At 36.5% G+C, this 22,909-nt stretch overlaps 1 protein-coding gene across 1 annotated transcript in view; it reads left to right on the forward strand.

The window, feature by feature from the left end:
* TENM2 (teneurin transmembrane protein 2) overlaps positions 1–22,909 on the forward strand; it is an 845,679-nt gene that overhangs the window by 65,049 nt on the left and 757,721 nt on the right. Inside the window, exon 2 of the mRNA XM_025042998.1 lies at positions 2,260–2,535. Coding sequence (XP_024898766.1) covers positions 2,260–2,535 — 276 coding nt within the window. The remainder of the gene's footprint in view (positions 1–2,259; positions 2,536–22,909) is intronic.

The following is a 22,909-nucleotide window of genomic DNA, read 5'->3' on the forward strand; positions in this document are numbered from 1 at the left end:
GAAGCAATATGTTTCATGACTGTCTAGAAAAAAAATGAGCCCTAAAGACAAGAAGGAAGAATACTAGCATTCAACAACTTTTTTTTTTTTCATTTACTTAAGAATGTGAAAAGCAACAATAGAGAGAAAAGTATTATAGCATCAAATCTACATATTAACTCAATACCTTTAGTTTGCAGACTACTGAAAGTGAAATATACATTTTAACGTACAATTATGAGACAGTAGCGAATGACCAGGTATCCAAACTGGAACAGAGTATGCTGGGCAGAGAATTTCAGACAGCGTGACAAAGTAGGCCCAGGGAATAAACGGCAGCACTTAGAACTGTGCTGATGGCAGTGAGGACGTCCCTCTTCCCTGTGCAGGGGATAGGAAGTCATCCCGTGCCCACAGGACTGTGTGCTTGGGTTAGCTCCCCAATGAGTAGGTTTCAGTCTGCAGAGACAATTATGTCTAGAATTGGGTTTGATTCCATTGCCACAGCCAGATACAGCTGTGGAAGTTCAGTGCTCAGTGAGAAAAGGAAACTCAGACCTCAGAATAAAAATATGTGCCTGTTACAAATTGAAGTCACACTAGGTTCATATGCACAGTGATTTGGTGCTTTTTAAAAATAAAAGCTGAGAAATGATATCATGTATGTGGAATATCATAGAGTGCGAAGTTTATCGTGAGCTTGCAGACGTGAGTGACAGGGAGCGATTCTCATATAATCATTATACATAGAGTGAGTAATCTCATGGTTCTGATGTTGTTTATACAGTTTTCTTTACTTACAGTAGTGCATTTCTTCACTGCGTTTTGTTATTGTCTATATGTTGGTTAAAGACAGAAAAACAGCTTTATATGTCAATAAATGGAGTGTACCACATGATTCCATCTAATTTGCATTGAAGCCTTAAAATGTTTTGTTTTTTGTTTTGTTTTTTTTGTTTTTTTTGTTTTTTTTTTTTGAGAACCTGAATGGTAAAGCACACAAATAGAGCATTCACTATGCAAAAATGTCGCCAAGTTGGTTTTTGATTGAGACCATTTTACATTGTAGAAAGAGCACAGGCTTGGGTTCTGTGGATTAGAGGTGAATCCTGGACCAGCCACACTCCCAAGTGTGACCTTGGACACATTTTTTAACCTCTTGTTCTCCTACAACCACACACCCACATGCACTCATATTCACTGTTCATTGGTGAAACCTTGTGTTAGCAAGGTGAAATTGTTTGATATCACTTAAAAACAAAAGGACTAACTCTTCATCCATAGGATACTGATTTAATTAAATATGTAACTCATTTAAAAAAACAGTTTGGTATATAGACACACAGTTATCCTGAGAAGACACACAGTTATCCTGAGAAGAATTTAAGAGATTGATGCCAAGATTTTACAAATGGGAACAGTGAGGCTCAAAGAGTAAAAGACTTGCACAGTGAGACCAGTGGAAAGTTAGGACTGGTACCAGGTCTCCTGGCCACCACTCACATTTATTGGAGGATTAAGGTTCTTTGGCATGAAGACACACTGCTCAAGATCAGATCCAGGTTTTGCTACAATCTAGATGTGTGACCTTGGGTAAGTCACTTAAATTCTCTGTTCCTCTGTCACCTTATTTATAGAATGATTGCGATAGTATTATCTTCTTTCTAAAATTGTTATAAAATTTAAAATAAAAGTTGTAAAATAAAAGATACCTGGAGCAAAGTAAGTGCTCGGTATATGTTAGGTATTATTCTAAATTCAGCATTTTTTGTTTCTTTGCTTTTTAGCTACATGGTGCCACCTGGACAACAGTAAATGCTTAAAATTTTTAAAAATAAAACCTGAGCATTTTGTCCTAGGATGAAAATTAATCTTAGACGCTTACTTTTTTGTTCTCAAATTTACCCCAATATCCTAAATACTCTTGTGCAAGACCTCATCCTATATGTACCGTGGCAAATCTTGCCAATTTTTTTTTTTTTTTGATGGGAAAAGTGTCTGTTTGCTTTCTGTAAGAATGAAATTTAGCTATAGAAAGCATGTCACAGCTTTTAATCAGTCCCTCTTGCTGTCACCCTAGGAACTAACTTCACGCTTGCTGAGCTGGGGATATCCTAAATACTCTTGTGCAAGACCTCGTCCTATATGTACCGTGACAAATCTTGCCAATTTTTTTTTTTCTTTGATGGGAAAAGTGTCTGTTTGCTTTCTGTAAGAATGAAATTTAGCTATAGAAAGCATGTCACAGCTTTTAATCAGTCCCTCTTGCTGTCACCCTAGGAACTAACTTCACGCTTGCTGAGCTGGGAATCTGCGAGCCCTCCCCACACCGCAGCGGCTACTGCTCCGACATGGGCATCCTTCACCAGGGCTACTCTCTGAGCACAGGGTCCGACGCTGACTCGGATACAGAGGGAGGGGTGTCTCCAGAACACGCCATCAGACTCTGGGGGAGAGGGATAAAATCCAGGCGCAGCTCCGGCCTGTCCAGCCGTGAGAACTCGGCCCTTACCTTGACCGATTCTGACAACGACAATAAGTCAGATGATGAGAACGGTAGGCCTGCTTCTTAAATACCTTTGAATGTTCTGGGTACTGCGCAGTGTTGGGCTTGGGACGTTTTATTTTTCATTTTTTTAATAAAGAGGCATCTAAAACCATTCATTTTTCTTTTAAATTGACTTCGTCTACTCAGTCTGAGCTGGGGGAAAATAAACCAGCCAACCTCAAGTGCATAAGAAATGAGAAGAGAATTTTAAAATCTCTTTTTGATGATAACACAGTAGCCAGGTATAGTCAGTGGGTCTTATTAGCAAGTAAATTACATTGCAAAAGTGGAAACTTGATAAACTATGACCTATACCTAGAAAATGTCCTCTCTCCACAAGTTTCTAGGTCTTTGTATTGATTTCCCCTTCCCAGTTAATGGCAACCCGGGTTATTTTTTTTCATGAAGATCTCTTAAGAATGCTACCTTATCTTAGACTTTCATTTCCAGGCGGCAATGCCTCATATCCGTATTGAAGATCAAACTTGGAGCAGATACTCTGGAGTTTAATAATGACAAATAGGAAGAGACTTGTCTTCAAAAAAGTGTTCTCTTATATGTTTACTTTTCTCCTTGGTACCTGTGTAGGTTAATGGCTTCCCACATCTTCTATCACAAATCACTATTGCTTATCCATCAGCTTTGTAGATAGGTTTTAATGAAACTTTGAAAATTAAATGCTTCCGATCATTAAGCAGTAAATATAGGGAAGCCTAAGAAAGTCATTAAAGAGATAAGGTGCTTATTTGTGGATTTCTGAGAGACTCAGAACTGTGTTTAGTCAAAAACGTTTTTAAAAGACAAATTGCATTAGCTACAGTTGATTTATGAAGAAAACATCAAATGCTATGTGGGTTGTTATGAATATATTGTGTGTTTGCTAAAAAGAATTACCATTAAAATGTTTACAAATAGATCAGTTAAAGATGTTTATATAAATATTATAAACTCCTACTAGAGCAGCTTTAAGTATTTTCTTGCATTTAAAAAAAGAAAAAGAAATTTGCAGGCATACAGCTTGTTGTGAATGCAAAAGCATAGCTAAATATTACTTAATCTCAAAACTGTTGAAAATACATCATTTCCTAGGTAAGTTGCATAAATTTAAAAAGATGTCACTTTGTTGCATTTAAAGTTATGTTTAATTCTGAAATAATTTATTCTACAGTGGGGACAAGGGTATGCGTCTTATGCCTTCGTTCGTGTAGCTAATCAAGGTGTGCTCTCAAGGAAAAATCTGCACTTGACTCCTTTTGAATTTTAACAGAATTCTGACACTTGGCACATACAACACTCTGTGATGCTTAGTTGATAGGAAATTACTTTCAGAAGTTTTCTTAAAGGCATACATTGAATTCATTTACCGATGTACTTTTTTTAACTTCATTGTGTGTCAGATAGGATCATACATGGAGGCAGTTTGATGGCCTAATAAATAAAATCACTTACACTCCAAGAACTTAAGGAACATTTTAAACAAGGTGTGTCAGGAGATCTTCCACATTTGGTATTCTCATTGGTCTCATGGGAACCATCTACACAGAATTGTTTATATGTATTTATAGAGTCTGCACCCTCTCTTTTTAAAACTATATCCATCTTTAAAAACTCAACTAATAAGGGGAGGTTTCCAGTGAAGCAAAGGGAGCAAAAATACTTGCCTTAAATTTACCTAGAACTGTTATGGATGGTAGAACTTTATAATTCATGGTGTATTTGGTAGACCAGTAGTCATCTCCTTTTTCCAACATTATTTGAAACATCACATTTGAGCAATTTTCATCTTGAAGGAGCCTATATAAATACCTACGTACTGATAAGAAATACAACCTTAGATACAGCATCTCATTTTTTTTTTCTATAATGCTAGTTATAATGTAGTCAGAATCGCATGACGAAAAATAGAAGCACTAAACAACTCTTTCGTGCCTGCATCTGGCAGAGCACAAAGGAGATACCGAAGCCGGAGTCCAAGGTTTGGTGATAGATGGTTATTTTAAAATGTACATTTAGAATGTGTTTCCTTTTCTCTTCTTAAGATTCTTCAGTAGTTCCCATATTCAAAAGAGGTAGGTACATAATGCACGTTCTGTTGTCATTTGGAGCCAGAAATAAAAACGAGAAATTTTACACGTCACATCATAAACTTTTAAGAAAATAAAAAGTGAGGAACAAGCTATTCTGCAGGCCGAGGTGTTAACTTCAGTCGACTTCTTGCTCTTTCCTTTTGACAAAGTCTGTTTAGCTCACAGAGAAATCAATGTGTTTTCACATCACTGATTCTATGAAGTTGGGGGATGTATTATCATATAGATTGACAGTTGCCCCACTGGTTTCACACCACGGCATGGACACTTGCGAAGCCATCATTAATTTCCTCACACTCGTACCCCGCAATGGCTTCCTCCATAATAAACACTCTGTCCTTCAGAACCAGATCAATAACCTTTTAGGTATGCCTCTCTTGAACAGGAAGTAACAAGAATCTATGCTTTGAAAAAAGAAGCACTCCGATTTCATTTTAGATTTTAAGGAGACGTGCTCATACAATGAATCTTTTCTTTGGATCCCATACCTTTTTAAATTTCATTTTTATGGTAGGATCTTGGGGGTACATAGAGTTTCACAGTGCTTATTTAAAATTTTCTCTATTGTGTTTTGCTAAATATAGGTAGAAAGTGAAAACATCTCAAAACCACCTTCTCTCTCTATAGTATGGAATATGTATCCAACCTTCAAACGAACGTAATAAAACTCCCAACTGCCAACAGTTCTTCTTGCATGCTGCTGTGACAAAGACGACCTACTAGAAACTTGAAGGTCCTGTTAAGCTGAACACAGAGGAATTTTTCTTTTTTTTCAACATGGACATTTTAGAATTATCACCACTTACAGCTCTGAGTCCTTCACTCACTGTATGACCATCACGTTAACATTGTGCTGGCTCGGGTGGCTTTAAACAGACAAAACCCTCGGGTTCTGGTTATTTTATCTGGTTTTTAACTCTGTCTTTGAGTTAACAATGGCTTAGTTAGAAATGGCAATGAGAGCTGACAACAGCCGGGCTGTTTTTACCGCTATGAAATTTGACTGCATCTACAGAAAGGGCTTTTCCAGTGACTTCAAATTAGAATCATTCCTTTTTTTGAGTAATAAATGTCCCACTTAAAATATATCCTCTCCGAGGCTCTTGGTATCACCCGAGTTAGAAGAAAATGGGGCAGTCACTAATACACAAGAATAACTAATTGCCTTCTTAAAAATGCGGAATAGCACACACTGTAAAAAAATCTGGTCTATGTACTCTTGAGTCCCTTAGGCAGTTTCTTCACCTTGGGGACTTTAAAATATCCTTGAGTTTTTCTTTTCCCCACAGCATAACTCTAGTTTCAGTTATTTTATTGGAAATGCAGAAAGAAAAAGGAAAAAGACAAAGAAAATGAGCTTGGCACTGGGATAGGAAGCCAAAAATTACAGAAAACTAAATCTGGCCTTGGTTAAAGCTTTAAAAAAAATTATCCTATCCTTCCCCTCTCCGATTCCACCCAAAGTAAATAAGGACAATGTTCATTTTCATCTGTTGTCAATTGGGAAATTTATAATTCTCATAATGTACTTTGAGGTTGAAAATATAAATGTTGGGTTAATTCCATTGCATTTCACAAAATGCATTTATAAAACAGGCCGGCTCTCGGCACATAATGGATTTGTGTAAAGTGTATTTGTGGAACACAGATTCTATTAGATTGTGAGTCCTCTTGGCAGAGGTCTGCAGTGTTCGTGTCTCCTCAGAAGGGCTTGAGCACACCCGCGTACTCGCTGCATGTTAATTGAGACGTGAGGCATGAACTCTGAGGGGAGGGAGCATCTTCCTTAGTACCAGGGACAGTGTCTGCAGGTCGTTAACTGCCAACCACATCGCGTTCATTTGTCATATGAGGTAAGTTTTTTCCTTTCTCTTCCAAAAGCGCCTCCTCAGAAAATTTCACAACAGAGTGCCCTGTAAGTAAACACATCCAAGACCTTCTGCGGGTTTCTTTCTCCGCCCCACGCTGTTACTCTTACACACTCTTAAACTTATTTTGTGTCTCATAATCCCCTGTACGCTTTTCTTCTCCCCCGCCCTACATTTAAAAGTTACAGAAAATGCCTAGAACGATGTAAAACTTACTGTAGATGTACCAGATAATTATATCCCAGGGCTCATAATTTTACTCTTAAAGTCAGAGTAAGAATAATAAGAGAGTTGGCTACAAAAATCATATAGTAATATTTGACTGTACTTTTGATATTGACACGGGGATGATTTTTTTTCTCCAAATTCCATGGAAAAACTTCCATATAACCTAAAGAAAATGTCTCGATTCCTTAAAAAACATGAAAGGAAACAAAACAAACTTCAAATCCATGTTGGTGACAATGATTTCAAACTGTGTTTTTAAGCTTTATTTTTTTATACATGCAAATTTGAAAGAGCAACATTTATAAAGAAGAATGTAAATTGAGTATGGATTGAAAAAAAAGACATGAGAACAAAATGTCACAGGTTCTCAGTCTTGTCTGTTCCGAAATTAAAAGATGATTTGATTTTAATAACTCTGACTGAATTCTCTAAAACTGCAGATATTAGAAGCTGTGGAGGCACCTGATTTTACAAGAAGTTTATTATCCCTTTTTGTAAAATTATTAGTAGGAGTCCTAAATATATCATTATCACAATGCTAAAATACAGTTGTTAATACAGAACAGACAAAATTTAGAAATATCACATTGTCAAATAGCTTAATACATAAGCAAGGAAAAGGTTGATGTTTTACAAACAAACCTGTATGAGACTTCAGTGATTTAGGTTTTTGGCAAATTAAGCCATACTTACATTAAAGTAGAACAGAATACTAGAAGGACTGTCAAAGTATGTGCCCGATTCCAGTGCTGCGCGTTCCAGATTATAAACTTTAGTGTCACGGTTCTCAGTTATTTATATATTTCTTCCTTTCCTTTGGTGATTTCTTTCATGTTTGTCAGTGCTCCCAGGGGCTATCAAGCGATGGCCCCATTCAATAAATACAATAAATAAAATGAAGCACTAAGCCTTCCTTTTGGCAGGGCCAGCCTGATTATTACATATGTAATCTCCAGGCCTTTGGGGAGACATTGGGCTTGGTGGATAATCATTTGGTTTTAAGCTGCTGAGTTCCTGATATCTGTACTTTCACTTCAGTTAAGTAGCAAAGACGGTAAATGAGTGAGAGGCAAAATGTTTTTGTCAGTCACGACTGGAAGCCTCTTCACTCAGAAAACTCTTTAACTTTTTTGCTTACCGTCCAGCCACTTTTTAGTTTAGTTGTTGTTTGTCAAGGATCAAATTAAATTTCCATTTGGGGGAGAGATGTAATCAATTATTAAGGCCATAAATAAAATGAGTTAAAGCTAAGGAAGTTGACAGTATAAATTTTCTACAGACAGCTGAATCAGGATGAATTTGAGCAGAAAATAACAGCAAATTCAAAAGGGATTGAAAAGAGCATATGAGAAGCAATGAGACATTTCACTGTCCCGTTCTGAAATTGAGATGCCATTGAGTGCAAAGAGGAAAGTTGAAGTGATAGATTTGTAAATAGGATAGAAATTGTGAATGTGTAGGTGTTATGCATACATGCTTATCCATAAGGGCAAAACCATTACTTGTGATTTAATGCTGAATATTATTTAGTACCAGCTGAAACCACTGCCTAGAAAATTGTCCTTCGTGGTTTCCCTGAATTCAGTTTGAGGAATATTAGAGTCAAAGGTGGACGTAGGAGATCGATGGAATAGTCAGTAAAAATGGAGGTCACGAGCTATCGTTTATGAGTTGTTCACTTGGTCAATGCAATGTCTACAAAATTAGACATAAACCAACATTTTAAAAGTGGGAGATTTCATATTAGAAATATGTACTTTCGATTTCTCTTGAAATATAAAAGACCCAGTAATACTTGTTCCTCCAGGGACCGATTGGGTTAGAAATAATAACTGTAATGTTTCTATTTGGGCCCATGTCATCTGAGTCACCTGAGCTTCCATCACGTGGCTCCTCTTATTTAAGGTCTGCCATAGCCTTTGTGGGCACTTGAGTTATCAACCTTGACCTACATGCAAACTTTAGGAAAATCAAGAGATACTAAAATTGATAAAAATAGCTGAAAACCAGCAATTTTAGTTTAAGTTAACATGTGTTTAGAGTAGTTGTTACATCTTTTTATAAGTTTGACTCATCTGTAAAATGAGCTTAATTTTTCTAGAACAAATTTAAAATAGTTTTAAGGATAAACTAAACTAAAATAAAATGAAATCACGGAAAAATAAGTTTAATTTGGAATTTAGTAAAGTAATTATGTATGTTAGAGGAAATTGTAAAGGGGTGATATGCCGTGACCATCTTCTAAAGCAGGTGCCCTGAAGTACTGAAAAATTAGTCAGGATCTTTGATTTTAACACATATTTAAAGCAATTTTAATGTGAAGGCATCTAGGTGGACTTTTAGGAAATAAATTTTCAAAACTTTAGCTACTTGAGCAGATCGAGGACTTTTGGGGAGAAAGCCATTTAAAGATGAGAACAATGACTTTGTGCTAATTTTTGTCCAGTTTCGGTCAGGCAAGTGGTTTACGGAGTCTGTTGCATTGAAGTGGAAGACAATAGAGCAAAGGCTAGAAGAGGAAAATGCAGTGAAATTCAAAGACTCTAGCACCCCAAGAGAGAAAGATCTGGAGTAGCGCTGGGGAAAATGCTGAGCTGGGAACAAGTGAGAGCCAGAAACGGCGCTCCACAAACTGAGACGTGCACCTCTACAAGTGGATAAGGAGGATACCCAAGCATTATTCAGGGAAGGCTCTCATTCACAGTGCAATACACACCCAGTTCTCTTCGCATCCTAAGGATATTCGTGAAGGAGAAATGATAATTGAAATACAAGCATGTTTACTAATGGAAGGAACTGAAATATTTGAGCTGGTGTTCTTTGGAACTTCCATTCATGGAGGTTTATACTGGCCCAAAGGGAATTAAAAAGATCAACACGACAGCAATATTTCTGCTTTCGTTAAACATAAAAGGGATGGGGGGAGGGCATGGATTTACATGGAGAGAGCTAGGCACAAGAAGAGGTTTGAAAAGTATTTCTTTATAATGTATTTAATGCAAGAAATACACTATTATACAATTCCTGGCTGAAAAGGATCTTTGAAATAAATTTAAAAAAGAAAATTGGCATTTGAAAGCAAATGCACATCGCTTAGGTGTGCATATTTTAATACGTATATATAATGCCTATAAAACTATGTTGTTTTATTTAGCATTGGCGAAAAGTAGTTAAGTAATCTCAGATGAGGAGATACTTTAATTTGGAGGGTGCTTATTTTATTTCTGAAAAGATTTAAGAAGCGGCTGCTTGATGCTCAGCATTATAGAAAGCCTTTCTGTGTGTCTCTCTGTATGTGGGTCTGCGCTGTATGTGTATTGGAGGAGGGGGCATTTGGAAGGAGGGATGTCATTGAGAGGGATAGATATCAAGAAGTAGAAATTAATCAAGTTCAAGGCAGATGGTAACATAAAGCCATATATGAAAATGCCAAAATGAGGACTGTACACATGACGCAGTGCACAGTTTTAGGGGGAGTAGAGGAGAGGTGCCTGTGCTGAACTTGTCTTCACTTGAACTCCGTTAGTAATTTTTAAAGCCTCACACCACTGCTCCAGTTAGGCTGTTCCACCCATGTAAATCAGAATACATGTAAAAAGGCCACTGTCTCTCAATTCTCTCATGAGAACTCTTGCTTCTGGGAAGCCCTGAACCAGTTTGAGTCATCAAAAAAGTAATATTTGATTTGATTGGGGGGCTGATTTCTTAAAATATAAAATATATTCTTCTATGTCCTCCCTTCCCAACATTGATCTCATCCCCTAGAATTGTATCTGCCCCTGTAACACCCTGCATCCAGGAGGACTGATCACCCCATCTGTGAAGTCGTCTATCATTTCATTTTACTTTTCTGTGAAGATTAGTGGGGTCATGTTTCAAAAATATGACTTTAACATCACAATTTACTGGGATGAAGAAAAAAATGAAAACTTCTGTTTAAATTTACTTTTCTTCTCTTTATATTTTTAAAATTTCTATTCTTGAGTATGTTTTATAGTGCATGTAATATATTAGTTATCTGTATACACACATGTAATAGATAACATAAATGCAGAAATGTGTAGATTGGAGGTCTGTCCAAGAGTTTTATATTTATATAGGTATATAACAAAATGTTAAGTGACCATTGTTTTAGACATTTTTTTTCTCAGCAGACAAAAGAAGTCTAAGCAACCAGGCTCTTCTCATAATATTTCGATAATCTTGTGGCAGCCTATTAAGTTGTCTTTCCTGTTGCTCATAGCTATCTGTACCGATCATCCCTTCGTATTTTTATAAATAATTCCTATTTTCTTCTCTCGATTCCATGTGTCAACTTTCACTTCTTATATGGATAGATGAAAATATTTACTTCATTGTTTATTGAAGAAAGCAAGTACCCCTATACATGTACAGAGAATGTCCTGTCTATTCTCAAAAGAGAAATAAGGAAATAAGCATTGTATACGTCAGCAGACTGGAATAGTAAGAGCAGCTTTGAGGAGACAGAGTTTTAATTAGGTTGTAAATGAGGCTTAGGGTTTATATAGTGGGAATAAGATCTGATAGATATTTCAAATGAGGGAAAACCAATGTGTATGGTGGTTGAAGAATGAGGAGGTGATGCAAAGATTATAATGATTATTCAGGAACATTCTCTTCCAAAAAAAAATCCACCTCTAATCAGACTAATAGGAACATAGTGATTTCACTAGACAGCAGCAGATACAAAACAATAAGAGGCTTAGGAACCTGATGACTTAGAGCCTTGCTTTTCATGCTAAGAAATTATGGTCTGACCAAGAAGAATTGGAGAAGTACTAAGTCTATTTTAGAAGAAACTGTTATACTTTAGGAAGCTTCCAATTAAAGCACACAGACACACACACACGGACACACACACGGACACACACATGTGCACACACATTTGCACAGAGGGAGAAGCCATAATCCAGGTGGGAGGACCCAAGAAAACTCGAGACTACGAAGAGCTGTGCTCCCTGACTTTTCAGTAGGAGAAATTAACCACTGACTAGCATATTAACACTGACTAGTTGTAATTAAGATATTAAAATTTGAAAAGCATCTAATTTGAAGCTCATCGAGTACAGGGAATGTTCCTTACAGAGTAATCTATTATTACACTTACCATACAGTGTTAGAATAAATGGACTCAAGAGTTTATACTAATCACATGATTAAATAATGAAATAGCATCAAATACTGCTATGTACAGGAAAACAGGTCATAACATTATTTTTAAAGGAGCAGCTAGTGTGTCATAGGTGAACATTGCCTAGACTTACTTCACATTGATTAACAGTTTCTTGAAGATTTTTCCTGTTTCTACATCCTTCTCGCCCTTTCGGTGTCATATTCTCAAGCAATTTGTTTAAGTTCTCCTGTAAAGATCGTTCTCTCTTCTCATTCCTAATCTTTTCTATTTTTGTCCCTCTTTTTATAAAAATCTGACTTGAAAGAGATATATTTACTTCATTTCAATTCTTCTATTTGTCTTTATTTTTTACTTTTTTCAATCTTACTATGTTTCTCTTTTACAATTCTCTCATTTTAACTTTTTGAGTATATATTTTTTCCTAACACTTGAAAGTGTACATTAAGTTTTTTCAGCATTTATTTAGTAAGTAAATATATTCACCAGGTTCCATAAGATTTGATACAAAGTGGTATCTTTTTTGCTTTTCTGAATAGTCTTAGTCATCTGGACTCTCAAAATAAAACAGAATCCTTATGCTACCAGTTTTCACTTTAGTATTAATAATTGCTAAGAAAAAAAAAAAAGGCTGTTTTTTAATTGTTAATTCTTTATGATGTCCAAAGTAAGATATATAATATATAACATTAACACATGTTAATATATAATATATGTATATGTAAATATGCATATGTGTAAGCTATATAACATAAGTACAAAAGTATATCTAAAACATATGAAAATATGCAAGGGTGTGTATCATACACACACACAAACACACAGAGTAAAAGCTTGAAGAAGAATAGAAATCACCTGTAAACTTGACAACAGAAATAACCATGGTTAATATTTTGGTGCATATTTTTTTCAGTCTGTGTGCTTATGTATGTATGTGTGTGTGCAATATAAATATTTTTACAGAAGTTGATATCATGGTTTACAAGCCCTATGTAGCTATATTTTTTTTCAGAAAATATAAACATTTCTCCATGGCATTAAATGTTTTCTGCAATAGTTAAGGAGTTCAAATATTTCTTTAGCATAAGACATTCCCTTGATTTCCTTTCATTGGACATTTAACTTATTTTTACTTCTGAAGCATTAAAGAACAGTGCGGTGAATCAACTCTTTATAGCTAAATTTCTGTACACGTTCCTATTTTTTTTTATGATAAATTTCAAGAAGATTCAAGACATACATTGTTATGCAGAATTGTAATTCTCTTCAACCAATTTTCTATAGGAAAATTTACACTTGCACCAGCACTGCGTGAGAGAGATTGGCACACACATTCGTGCTCAGGAGTCACTGAAAAATATTTCAATATTTTTTTTTATTTATCGATGAAGATATTTTTATTCTGGTTTTTATTTATGAATAAGAGTGAAGCTGAGCAGCTTCCCATGTGTTTATTGTCTATTTGTATTTATTATTTTGTTATTTTTATGTCTTCTTTAGATAAGAAAATAGAATTATTCTTCTCATTTTTGAGTTTATAGTAACTTTTTACAATGCCTACATGATCCCAGAGTAAATCCAGTTGTGTTTTATTTATACGAATGGCTTGAAATGTTCATTTACAGGTGTGAAAATCACTTGTCCACATTCTCAAAATCATGAGAATATTTTCTGTAAGATAGACCACCATATATATATGAAATGAGAGAGGGAGGGAGAGAGAAACAAAGAAAAAAACAGTATGGACCTGGAGATCTCAGAAATTCATTTAATCCATCAGGCTCAAAAACTGGAAAACGGTTTAAAATGGTTGCATTACCAAAAACTAAAGCTCGCTTTGAGTTGGGTAGGGAATTTTTTATATAGTAAATATGTCAGCTGTTGTTCAGAATGCAGGACTTTATTTCAGATTAATTTATAACAAACCAAGGATAGAATTGTATTCCACATGATGAAAGGAAATTCACATCTGCTAAGACAATCTGCGAAGCACCTTGAGGAGAGAGAATCAAGTAAATGATGTATTAAATATTCTTAAAACTTCCTCTATCTGTGGTGCCTTTGATTCAATGAGGATAGTAATCATAAACACAGTGGTATCCCAGCTATTGGTATTTTTACAAAATAAGTAGTGCTGCATGTAAGATAAATATCTCAGTACATAAAGAAATGCTCTGAAAATAATCACGTGGAAGCAATTACTATTATAATAAGCATGTGCTTCTGCTAATAGTGTTGCTTAATAATTGATGTTATAGAAAAAAAAAGAGTAGAAAAAGTTCTATATATTCTGGGGCATTCTCTTGTTCATTCAGAACCGAAAAGACCCTAGTGAAATGCAGAACAATTAAGAGAATACAGGCCGTCTTCCACTTCCGCTGATACACACTTATGGCTTCGCACAACAAGGCACGATGGGAAGGCAGGAAGTACGCAAATCAACTTAATCTGTCCCTCTGTGGTGTTTCAGGCCCTCCACAATATAGTCCAATTTTATGTTTTTAGCCCTTGCTCCCACTTCTCCTCTAAATGTATTTTCAGCTCCAATCCAACTGGGCTACTTACTTTTTCCAGAGCATATTCTTTTCTCCTCTGTGTCTTTGTTTAGCCTATACCCCTTGCTTTCATTGTTAGCCCCAAACCCACCCGTCCATCACATTCCCATCTCGTGTTAAAGAATTCTCGAAGATGCCTGGATGTCCATTCCGATCTCTCTACCTGTGAACTCCCATTCCTTGGAATTCCTTAGCATTTTATTTAGCATCGATTTCTTTTGGAACTTAGGGAAAATGCTGTAGCCATCACCAAGGTAGAAAAGTAAGTGATTTGAGATGTATTTTGGAAATAGAATATACGGAACTTGGTAACAGTTTGAAGGTAGGAGCTGATGAAAAAAAAAGCAACCAAGGATTTTCAATTTCAGCAATTGAATGAATTCCTAAGTACTAAGATGGGGAGGACTTAGAGAGGATAGGGCTTGGGTTTAGGGGCTGACCAAGATTTCAAGTTTGTACAGTGTTAAGTAGCCGGAGACATCCAAGTAGAAAGAGAACATAGATAGTTGCATAATTATTGAGAATGGAACCTCAAGGAGAGATCTGAACTGGAGACATCAATTTGAGAATCAACAGCTTAACAGTGATCTATAATATATGCCCACAGAAATAAATGAACTCATACAAGCACAAAAATAGGGAATAGTGGAGGGCCAGCAGCAAACTATGAATACTCTTTAAATGTTGGGTAGAGGAGAGGGAACACTCAAAGGAGACTGAAAACATATTTTTGGCTTGAACATAATAGTTCTGTATTTATTTTATGTGATTTTCATTAGGGCTCCTAATGACTTCTAGTTCTGGTATGGTTGCGTAATCTCTGAATTCAAAAATGTTCTGTTTATTTTCTCTTTGTGTCTCTGCTGCCTCAATTAAAGGAAGCAAAACTGAATGAGCTTTTACAGAGGAAAGAGAGAGAGAAATTAATTTATAAATGGATAGTGGCCCCAAAACATAAATAAATCAGATCGGCTTTCTCATATGACTGGTAAATTGATCTCTAGGGCAATTTCAAAATGTATTGACAAGTGACAACACCATTTAACTATAAACTTTCGCTGCATTCAAAATATTTATTGAGTACCCACTATGTATTATGTTTAGGATATATCTGTGAACAAACTAGAAAAGATCCCTACCCTCTTATAACTTAGATTGTACTTGGAAAAAGAGAAAGTGAAAAATGAACACGTAGAAAAGAAAGAACGAAAGAGAGCGGGAGGGAAGGAAAGAGAGAAAGAAAAGAATGAAAAAGAAAGGAAGGAAAGGAGCAAAGGAAGGAAGAAAGGGGGTGGGAGAAAGAAAGAAGGACAAAAAAAAAAACTCAGAAAGTGATCAATGCTATGGAAAAAAAGCAGAGAGCGAAGGTAGTTGAGAGTATGTGATTGTAGTTTTGCAGTTTTAAATGGGATGAGGATGACAGTGGAAGCTTAACTGAAAAGCTTACATTTTAACAGACAAAAACTTAAGGAAAACAAGGAAATTAGTTGTGAAGTAAAACTGACAAGCGTATTTCTGGGGGTCTGATGTCCCAGGCAGATGGAAGAGCCAGTGCAGAGACTGTAGGAATATTCCTGGTGGATTTGAGGAAGTCGATGTGATTGTAGCAGAAGACAAGTTGAGAATAGGACAGGAGGTCAAAGAGGTAGAAGTGGAGCCAGATCATGTAGGACATTATAGAGAATTTAAAATTATAGTCTTCGTTCTGAGAGAAGTGGATATCCATGTAGGTATTTTAAGAGTGAAACGGTCTGAATTCCCATTTAAAAATATCACTCTGGCTATTGTGTTTAGAATAAAGTACAAGAAGCCAGGGTGGGAGACCAGTTAGGAGGCTATCGTAGTAACCAAGACAAGAGGTGACAGTGTCTAGGACCAGTAGAGGCGATGATAAATGTCTGATAATATATTTTGAAGGTAGAAGTAGTAATATTTCAAGATGTATTGACTGAGAAGCATTCGGAAAAGAGACACCAAAGATGACTTCCAAGTCCTTTGCCTATTTTTTAACGGGATTATCTATGGTTTTCTCTATTAAGTTATAGGAGTCCTTTTTATATTTTGGACATTAATCCTTATCAGATATATAATTTTCAAATATTCTCTCCCATTCCTTTGGTTGCCTTTTCATTATGTTGATCGTTCCTTTGCTGGACAGAAATTTTTTAAGCTGGAGAGAGAACAAACCAATGAGCTAGGGGCATGGGGAATGACAAGAAGATAATTTCATGCCTTCTAAAGGAAAACGTGTGTGTGTGTGTGTGTGTGTGTGCGCGCGCGTGTGTGTGGACACTTTCATGAGAATATTGACAAGGGTGTTGTGCATTTTAGACAAAAACCATAGACATGAATATCACAATTAATGAATGTTTTAAGATACAGGAATGACAGTTTGATCTTAAATACCTTTATTTGCTTTTCTGAAATATGTATACAAAAAAGTAGACTCAAAACACAACTCAAGGTCATTTTCTCAAGGATCCATCAAGTGGTGTTAGTGCTTTAAAAATATTAAAATTTTCTTTCACTGTCACTCCTAGGAAAACCATGTCTATATTCATAGGTTCTTTCAACTTCTAATTTGTTCTTGTATAAATAAAAAACAGGTATAAAGAAAATACAAGAATGATGTACACTCTGTGCGCTATGATGGTGCAGCATATTATTGGAGGAGCTTGGAGGTTTAAGGAGAAAAGCTCTAGAGACCTAAATTCTTTCCCCAGCTCTGCCACAAATAGCTGCATGGCTGAGGAAGACAGACCTAATCTTTCACTAGATGCCAATATCATTATTTGTGACGGGAACTCATTGGAGAGAGGATAGCATATCTATTAAGCGCAGGGATCTTAGAGTCAAAGAGAAATGGGTTTGAGCCCTAGCTCTGTCCACTATCGTCCCCTTGGGTTACTACTAAGCTGTCAAAACCATTGTTTCTTCTGGAAATTGGGGATAGCACCTGTACCTCTCCCTTATTCTTGTCCTTATTAAATGAGATGAGGTATATCAAACAGTTTGCAGATCTCCTGGTACATGGTAAACACTTTTTGATTGTTTTCGCATTATCGTTTTCAAACTAATTTTCTTCGTTGCCATATTTAATCAATTTAGAATGCTTTTAAAGCTTATAGATTTATCACATGCAAGTGATGCAGCATGATTTCTGGTGCCTCCTTCATAACCATTGGCTATCAGGTGCTCGGGCAGAAATGTTAATCCCTGTCCTTGCATTGATCCTGCAGTAACAGCGATGGCAACTGTATCGTTTTTACTGAGAGGGGCCATCCTCTTTTTCTGGGAACCCATCATAAGTGGGAGCGCTGCCTCATGTTTCAATAAGGGATTCTAAAAGGTGATTTCATTCGTGCTTTCATTTTGTTCTTCGGGAAAAGAGAGTTAAATGTTAATTAAGAAGTCTAATCCAGTAAACACGGCAACGCAACCACCCTAGACCCACAGAGTTTACGAAAAAAGCAATGGCGAAAGGATAAAGCCAATAACGAGCGAGGATGAGCAGAGTAAGGAGCAGAGTGACAAGCGTGGGATGAGAACAAAATAGCAAGAAGCCCAATCATCGTTAGCAGCGCAGGTCGCCTCTAACTATAGGAGAACACTGCAGCGTCATTCATTCTGAAGACAAGTCATCACACATTTACTGTCTACTACCTGCTGGGAACTGAGCATGTAAAGATGAATTTCACATAATCCTGGCCTTCAAGTAACTCACACGCTAGTAGGAAGAAAGAGACCTAAAGGGTGACAGGGGGTAGAATAGCACAGTAATTAAACACATTTCTTTGAAATGAGACTATTTTGTTTTAAAGCTCAGTTCTGTCACTTCCTAGCTTTTGGGACATGGAAAATTACTTCATCTCTCTGAGCCTGAGTTTCTTCATTGTTAAAATGGAAGTACTTACCCGTGGATCTGTTGCAAGGAGTAAACAAGGAAGATGTTGAAATAGGCTTAATGCAATACCTACTATCTAAGATGGGCAATAATACATATTATTGTAGGCAGTAATACATGTCACTATGTGATTAAAGCTTTTACAAAGAAGTTAGTACTTGACTGGGCTTTGAAGCTAGAGGGAGATCGTTCCAGGTAGAAAAGACAACGGGCGTTGTCTCGAGAAAAGGAGATGACAGAATCGCGATTCAGAGCTGCATCTAGGCTGTTGGGATTGGGGAATGAAGAATAATCTCATAACAGAGAAGAGAATGGTGGGTGGGACAGGAACTGGAAGTGAACAGAGAGGAGACTGGAAAGGTCCCTCTGGGCCAGCTTGGAGAACTTAGAACTGCATGCCAAAGCATTTTGACTTCACCATATGAGTTTGGACCCCTGAAAGTTATTAACAAAGGAGTGACTTGATTAAATTTGTATTTTAGAAAAATTGTTCTACATGTGGAATCTCTGTTGGGAGGAGGAGAGCTTGGACCAAAGAGAGGAACTAGAAGGCTCCCAGTCAATGATGGTCTCATCTAGGGCAGTGAGGGTGATGGGAAGGAATGCGGTGAGAGGAGGTTTCAGAGGTAACTTGACAGTGGCCATAACTGATTGGAGTGGGCAGAGGTGGGTTCCTAGGGAGAGAGAAGATTTGAGGGTGATTCTAGGGCCTATAGTAGGATAATTAGATTAGAAGAAAGTTAATAAATGAGACAGAAGCTAGAAAGAGGAGAACATCTGGCATGGAAACAAGAAGTTCGGTTTGGGAAAATATCGAGTATAGGTTTTCCTGAATTTCTGTATGGAGATGTTAAACAGGCACTTGGAAATGCTCTAGTGAAAATAAGGCAGAGAGTAAACGTGAGGAGAGAGATAAGGAAACCGTCACCCAGAGGTATAAGTAGAGCTACATCAGGGAGTAAGATGTCTCGGACAGGGGATTTAGAGTGACCAGGACCAAGAACTGGATTCTAGAAAGGCTGCCTTTTAGGAGGCAGTCCAAAGATGAATCAGCAAAGTTGATAGAGGAAGAATGATACTCAGAGAAAAGAAGGGTGAGTCTGTCCTCTTCCTGGAAGAAGAGAGAATCACAAAGAGCAAAGTCAAGTATGCCATAAGCTGCAAGGTGTTTAATCGGGACGAGGAATGAGGAGAGGTCTTTGGATTTGACCTTGATAATATTTGATGGAACATTCTGGAGTGAGGCAGTTGTAGATGCTTGGTTAGAATGGCTAATGGGCAGCAGGATGGAAAGGCAACGAAAGCAGAGAGGCGGGGCTTACATTCTACACATATGTACAGACCTTGCATTTTTCTGTACGAATGCTTTGTATACCATAGATGATCTTTCTGTGTGTATTTTGTAGTTTTCAACTTAAAGGAGTGATGCAAAATAGCAATTTTATTCTGTCCAGGAGGACCTCGATCTTGGGCAAAGATACTTAGGGAGAGGGGCAGAGACTTGGAATTTCTCAAATTAGAACTCTAGGAATCATGGTTTCTATGAATCATGAACAGTCAGTAGGAGTCTCATAATTTATATAGCATTGGGGGCATTATTATAAAACATGGTGCCTCTAATTTTTAAAAGGACAGAGTATAAAATGTTCTGAATAAAAAGGGTATAGTCCTTGACTTAAATGTAGCTCCTCTGCTAGCTTAAACAGTGAATTTTCATCAAAGCCACTGCCCTGCATTATGCAGCTATGCCGTTACTTACAAATTGCACCATATTTTGCATGATGGAAAATCTTTAGGAATCTATTTAGAACTAAATCACAACTCTTTTTCTAAGAAGACTCCACTTCCCAGGGTTAGTTATGGGAGTCTGTTTTCTTTTCCAAACACTGGTATTCCGAATCTTGACAAGGGGCATAAAACTCACTGGCAAATTTGTTTTTGATGTAGTTAGGTAGGTAGGTAGGTAGATAGGTAGGTAGTTAGTTTAGTTAGTTATTTAGGTAGGTAGGTAGGTAGTTTAGTTAGTTAGTTAGTTAGTTAAGTTAGTTAGTTAATTAGTTACTTTTGACTTTTTCCAGTTCTAGGTTCAGCTTGTCTTTGTCATTTCCCTAGAGATAGAAGAGAAACAAAAGGGAGAAGAACAGAACTCTACAAAGGGTGTATTCTCCTTCCCACACCAGAAAATTAATGCAGTTAATGGCCTTTCCCTTTTTTATTTTTTTCTCTAATAGAACATGTCATACATTTCTACAGCTTTTTAGTAATCCCTTTAAAATAAGAGAAGATTGGCCGTACCACTTTTTAAAATAACGGAAGCAGTTAAAACTTAGGTTTTGGATTCGTACAGACCTGGATTTGAATTTCACCTCTTCCATTTAAAAGCTGGGTGGTCAGCCAATTTCTTAAACTTTCTGAAATCCTTTTATGCCATTTGTAAAATAACAAGAGAGAATATAAATACCCATTCTAAAAGGTTGCCGTGGGGATTATGTAAACTAGTGCAGTATAAGAGTGTTGTATCTTCCTTAGCTCTATACTCAAACAAGAGGTAAAATAATCACACATAGAAACAATCACCCCTGAAAAATCCCTTAAACTGACTCTAAAGTAGAGAATGCAAGATTTTGTACATGGAACCCTATACAGTGATAAGCACATATAAAAGCGTAATGCTTACAATAACATACAGAACACAATGTGAACATGCATCAGGCATTAAATATATTTAGTGCATTTAGGCACACATACTGTAAACATAGGGGGAAATGACGTGCCCGACATATGGGCACATTCATGTCTCCTGTCCCACACACTCTCTGAAGTTTAGATGTGTTCTTGTTCTTTCTCTATCCTTCCTTCATCTCCCACAATAAGGGCATTGTCCAATGAACATAATGGGTTATCACTATTATGTGAGCTAAATGCTCACATAATAAACACTCAATAAATAGCTATTACTCTTTTTAATGCCTTTTGTTCTAACAGAAGAAATTTTCAAACAAAAACTCCTCTTTATTTTAACAGGAGTCTAAAAAGCCTTCTTCAGAGCTCCAAGACATGCAACCTTGTTGCCCAGTGCACCCCTGGGTGACCCTGTTCAGATGATGCAATGATACAGTGCGATCAGATTTGCTTGTTTGAGTTAATTTTGGTCTCTCTATTGTCTTCTAAGAGCCTCATAAAAGGAACAATTTTTAAAAGCTAATACGTAGCAAGGCCTAAAAGCTGCAGTTCTTCAGCTCTTGGTAGATTTGAGGTGAACCTTTTAAAAAGAACCTGAGAGAATAGATTTGGTTATTGTTCGAGTCTTTTCCTCAAGGAAGATTCATCAGCTTAGTCATTGTGCGTGTGCATGTGAATGTGCAGGGATGTGTGTGCGTGACTGGTTTTTAGTTTTGACAAATTAACAAAATTACCTTAGAATAATATATCCTTGATATTGAAAATATAATACTATAATATTTGGGTGGTCTGTGACTGCTTTCACAAAAACGGTCTTTGGGATGCCAAACCAAACAGAAATGTCTGCCACCTTTGGTTTTTGGTAGTAAAAAAAAAGAAGAGTTTGAAGTAGCCTAAGCAGAGATACATAAATCAATGTTGTGCATATTTTACTTATGCTGTGCTGATATATTTGCCATAGGCAAGAAGTACTTCTAAATATTAAACAAACTTTAAATCATTAGTTTAAATATCTAGAAATTCTTTCTAATGCTTCCACCAACCTAGATTTTATCTAAATGTTTCACAGGTCTTTATATTTTGTACCCAAAGTATGTGTCATAGTAGATAGACACAACAAAAAACTTCTATGAAATTTTTAGAAAATGGATTTGGAAGATCTCCAAACATTACTTGAGTTCTTTACTGTTGACTTCTCCAAGGAATAAAATATACGTGGCAACTTCTTCAGAAAGAACATATTAAAGTTGAAGTATAAGGATTTTTAGATCAAAAGGATAATGATTTTTTAAAATCTTTACTATGTAATAAATTATTCTGAAGGCATTATGAAGATGTACAAACTCGCACTAGGGAATAACATAGAAAGTCGGTGGTGACTTTGAAATTAGTACAGACATGATACTAACCTCCTTCCATCCTTGGCTGGATTTGTTTATAGCATGATACTGTTACTGTTTTTTAAAAAGGTCATTTTCTTATCATGAAAAGATTTCTCTTTATTTTTAAGGGAAATGAATGAGGCGAGCTGCATGTTTTAAAACGCAGGGACTTCACCAACAGTTTCCCCCTCTTTAAAAGTATTTAAAATGTTTCATGGAGAACTGTAAATTATTTCTACCCTTTACCCACCTCTCATGAAGAAAGCGTCATCTAAATTTTAAACCAATTTAAATCTCAAAGTGTACCATCCATGCTTCTTGTCTTTAGGCCAAGAGAAAGTCATTAAATTTGAAGATGGCTGGAAGAGAGGAGTGACAGAGAAAGGCACCATGGTGTTTGAGAGGCATGAGAGGAGATGAAAGTCCTCTAAAATTGGAGAATTTCCTGGTGCATTTCCCTCAAAAAGAACTAAAGATGGTGACTTGGGGTTATAAAAAATGACCGACTATCCATCAGCATAGGA

This window comes from Pteropus alecto, unplaced genomic scaffold (assembly GCF_000325575.1).
Source record: "Pteropus alecto unplaced genomic scaffold, ASM32557v1 scaffold40, whole genome shotgun sequence".
In the NCBI taxonomy this organism is placed as follows: Eukaryota; Metazoa; Chordata; class Mammalia; order Chiroptera; family Pteropodidae; genus Pteropus; species Pteropus alecto.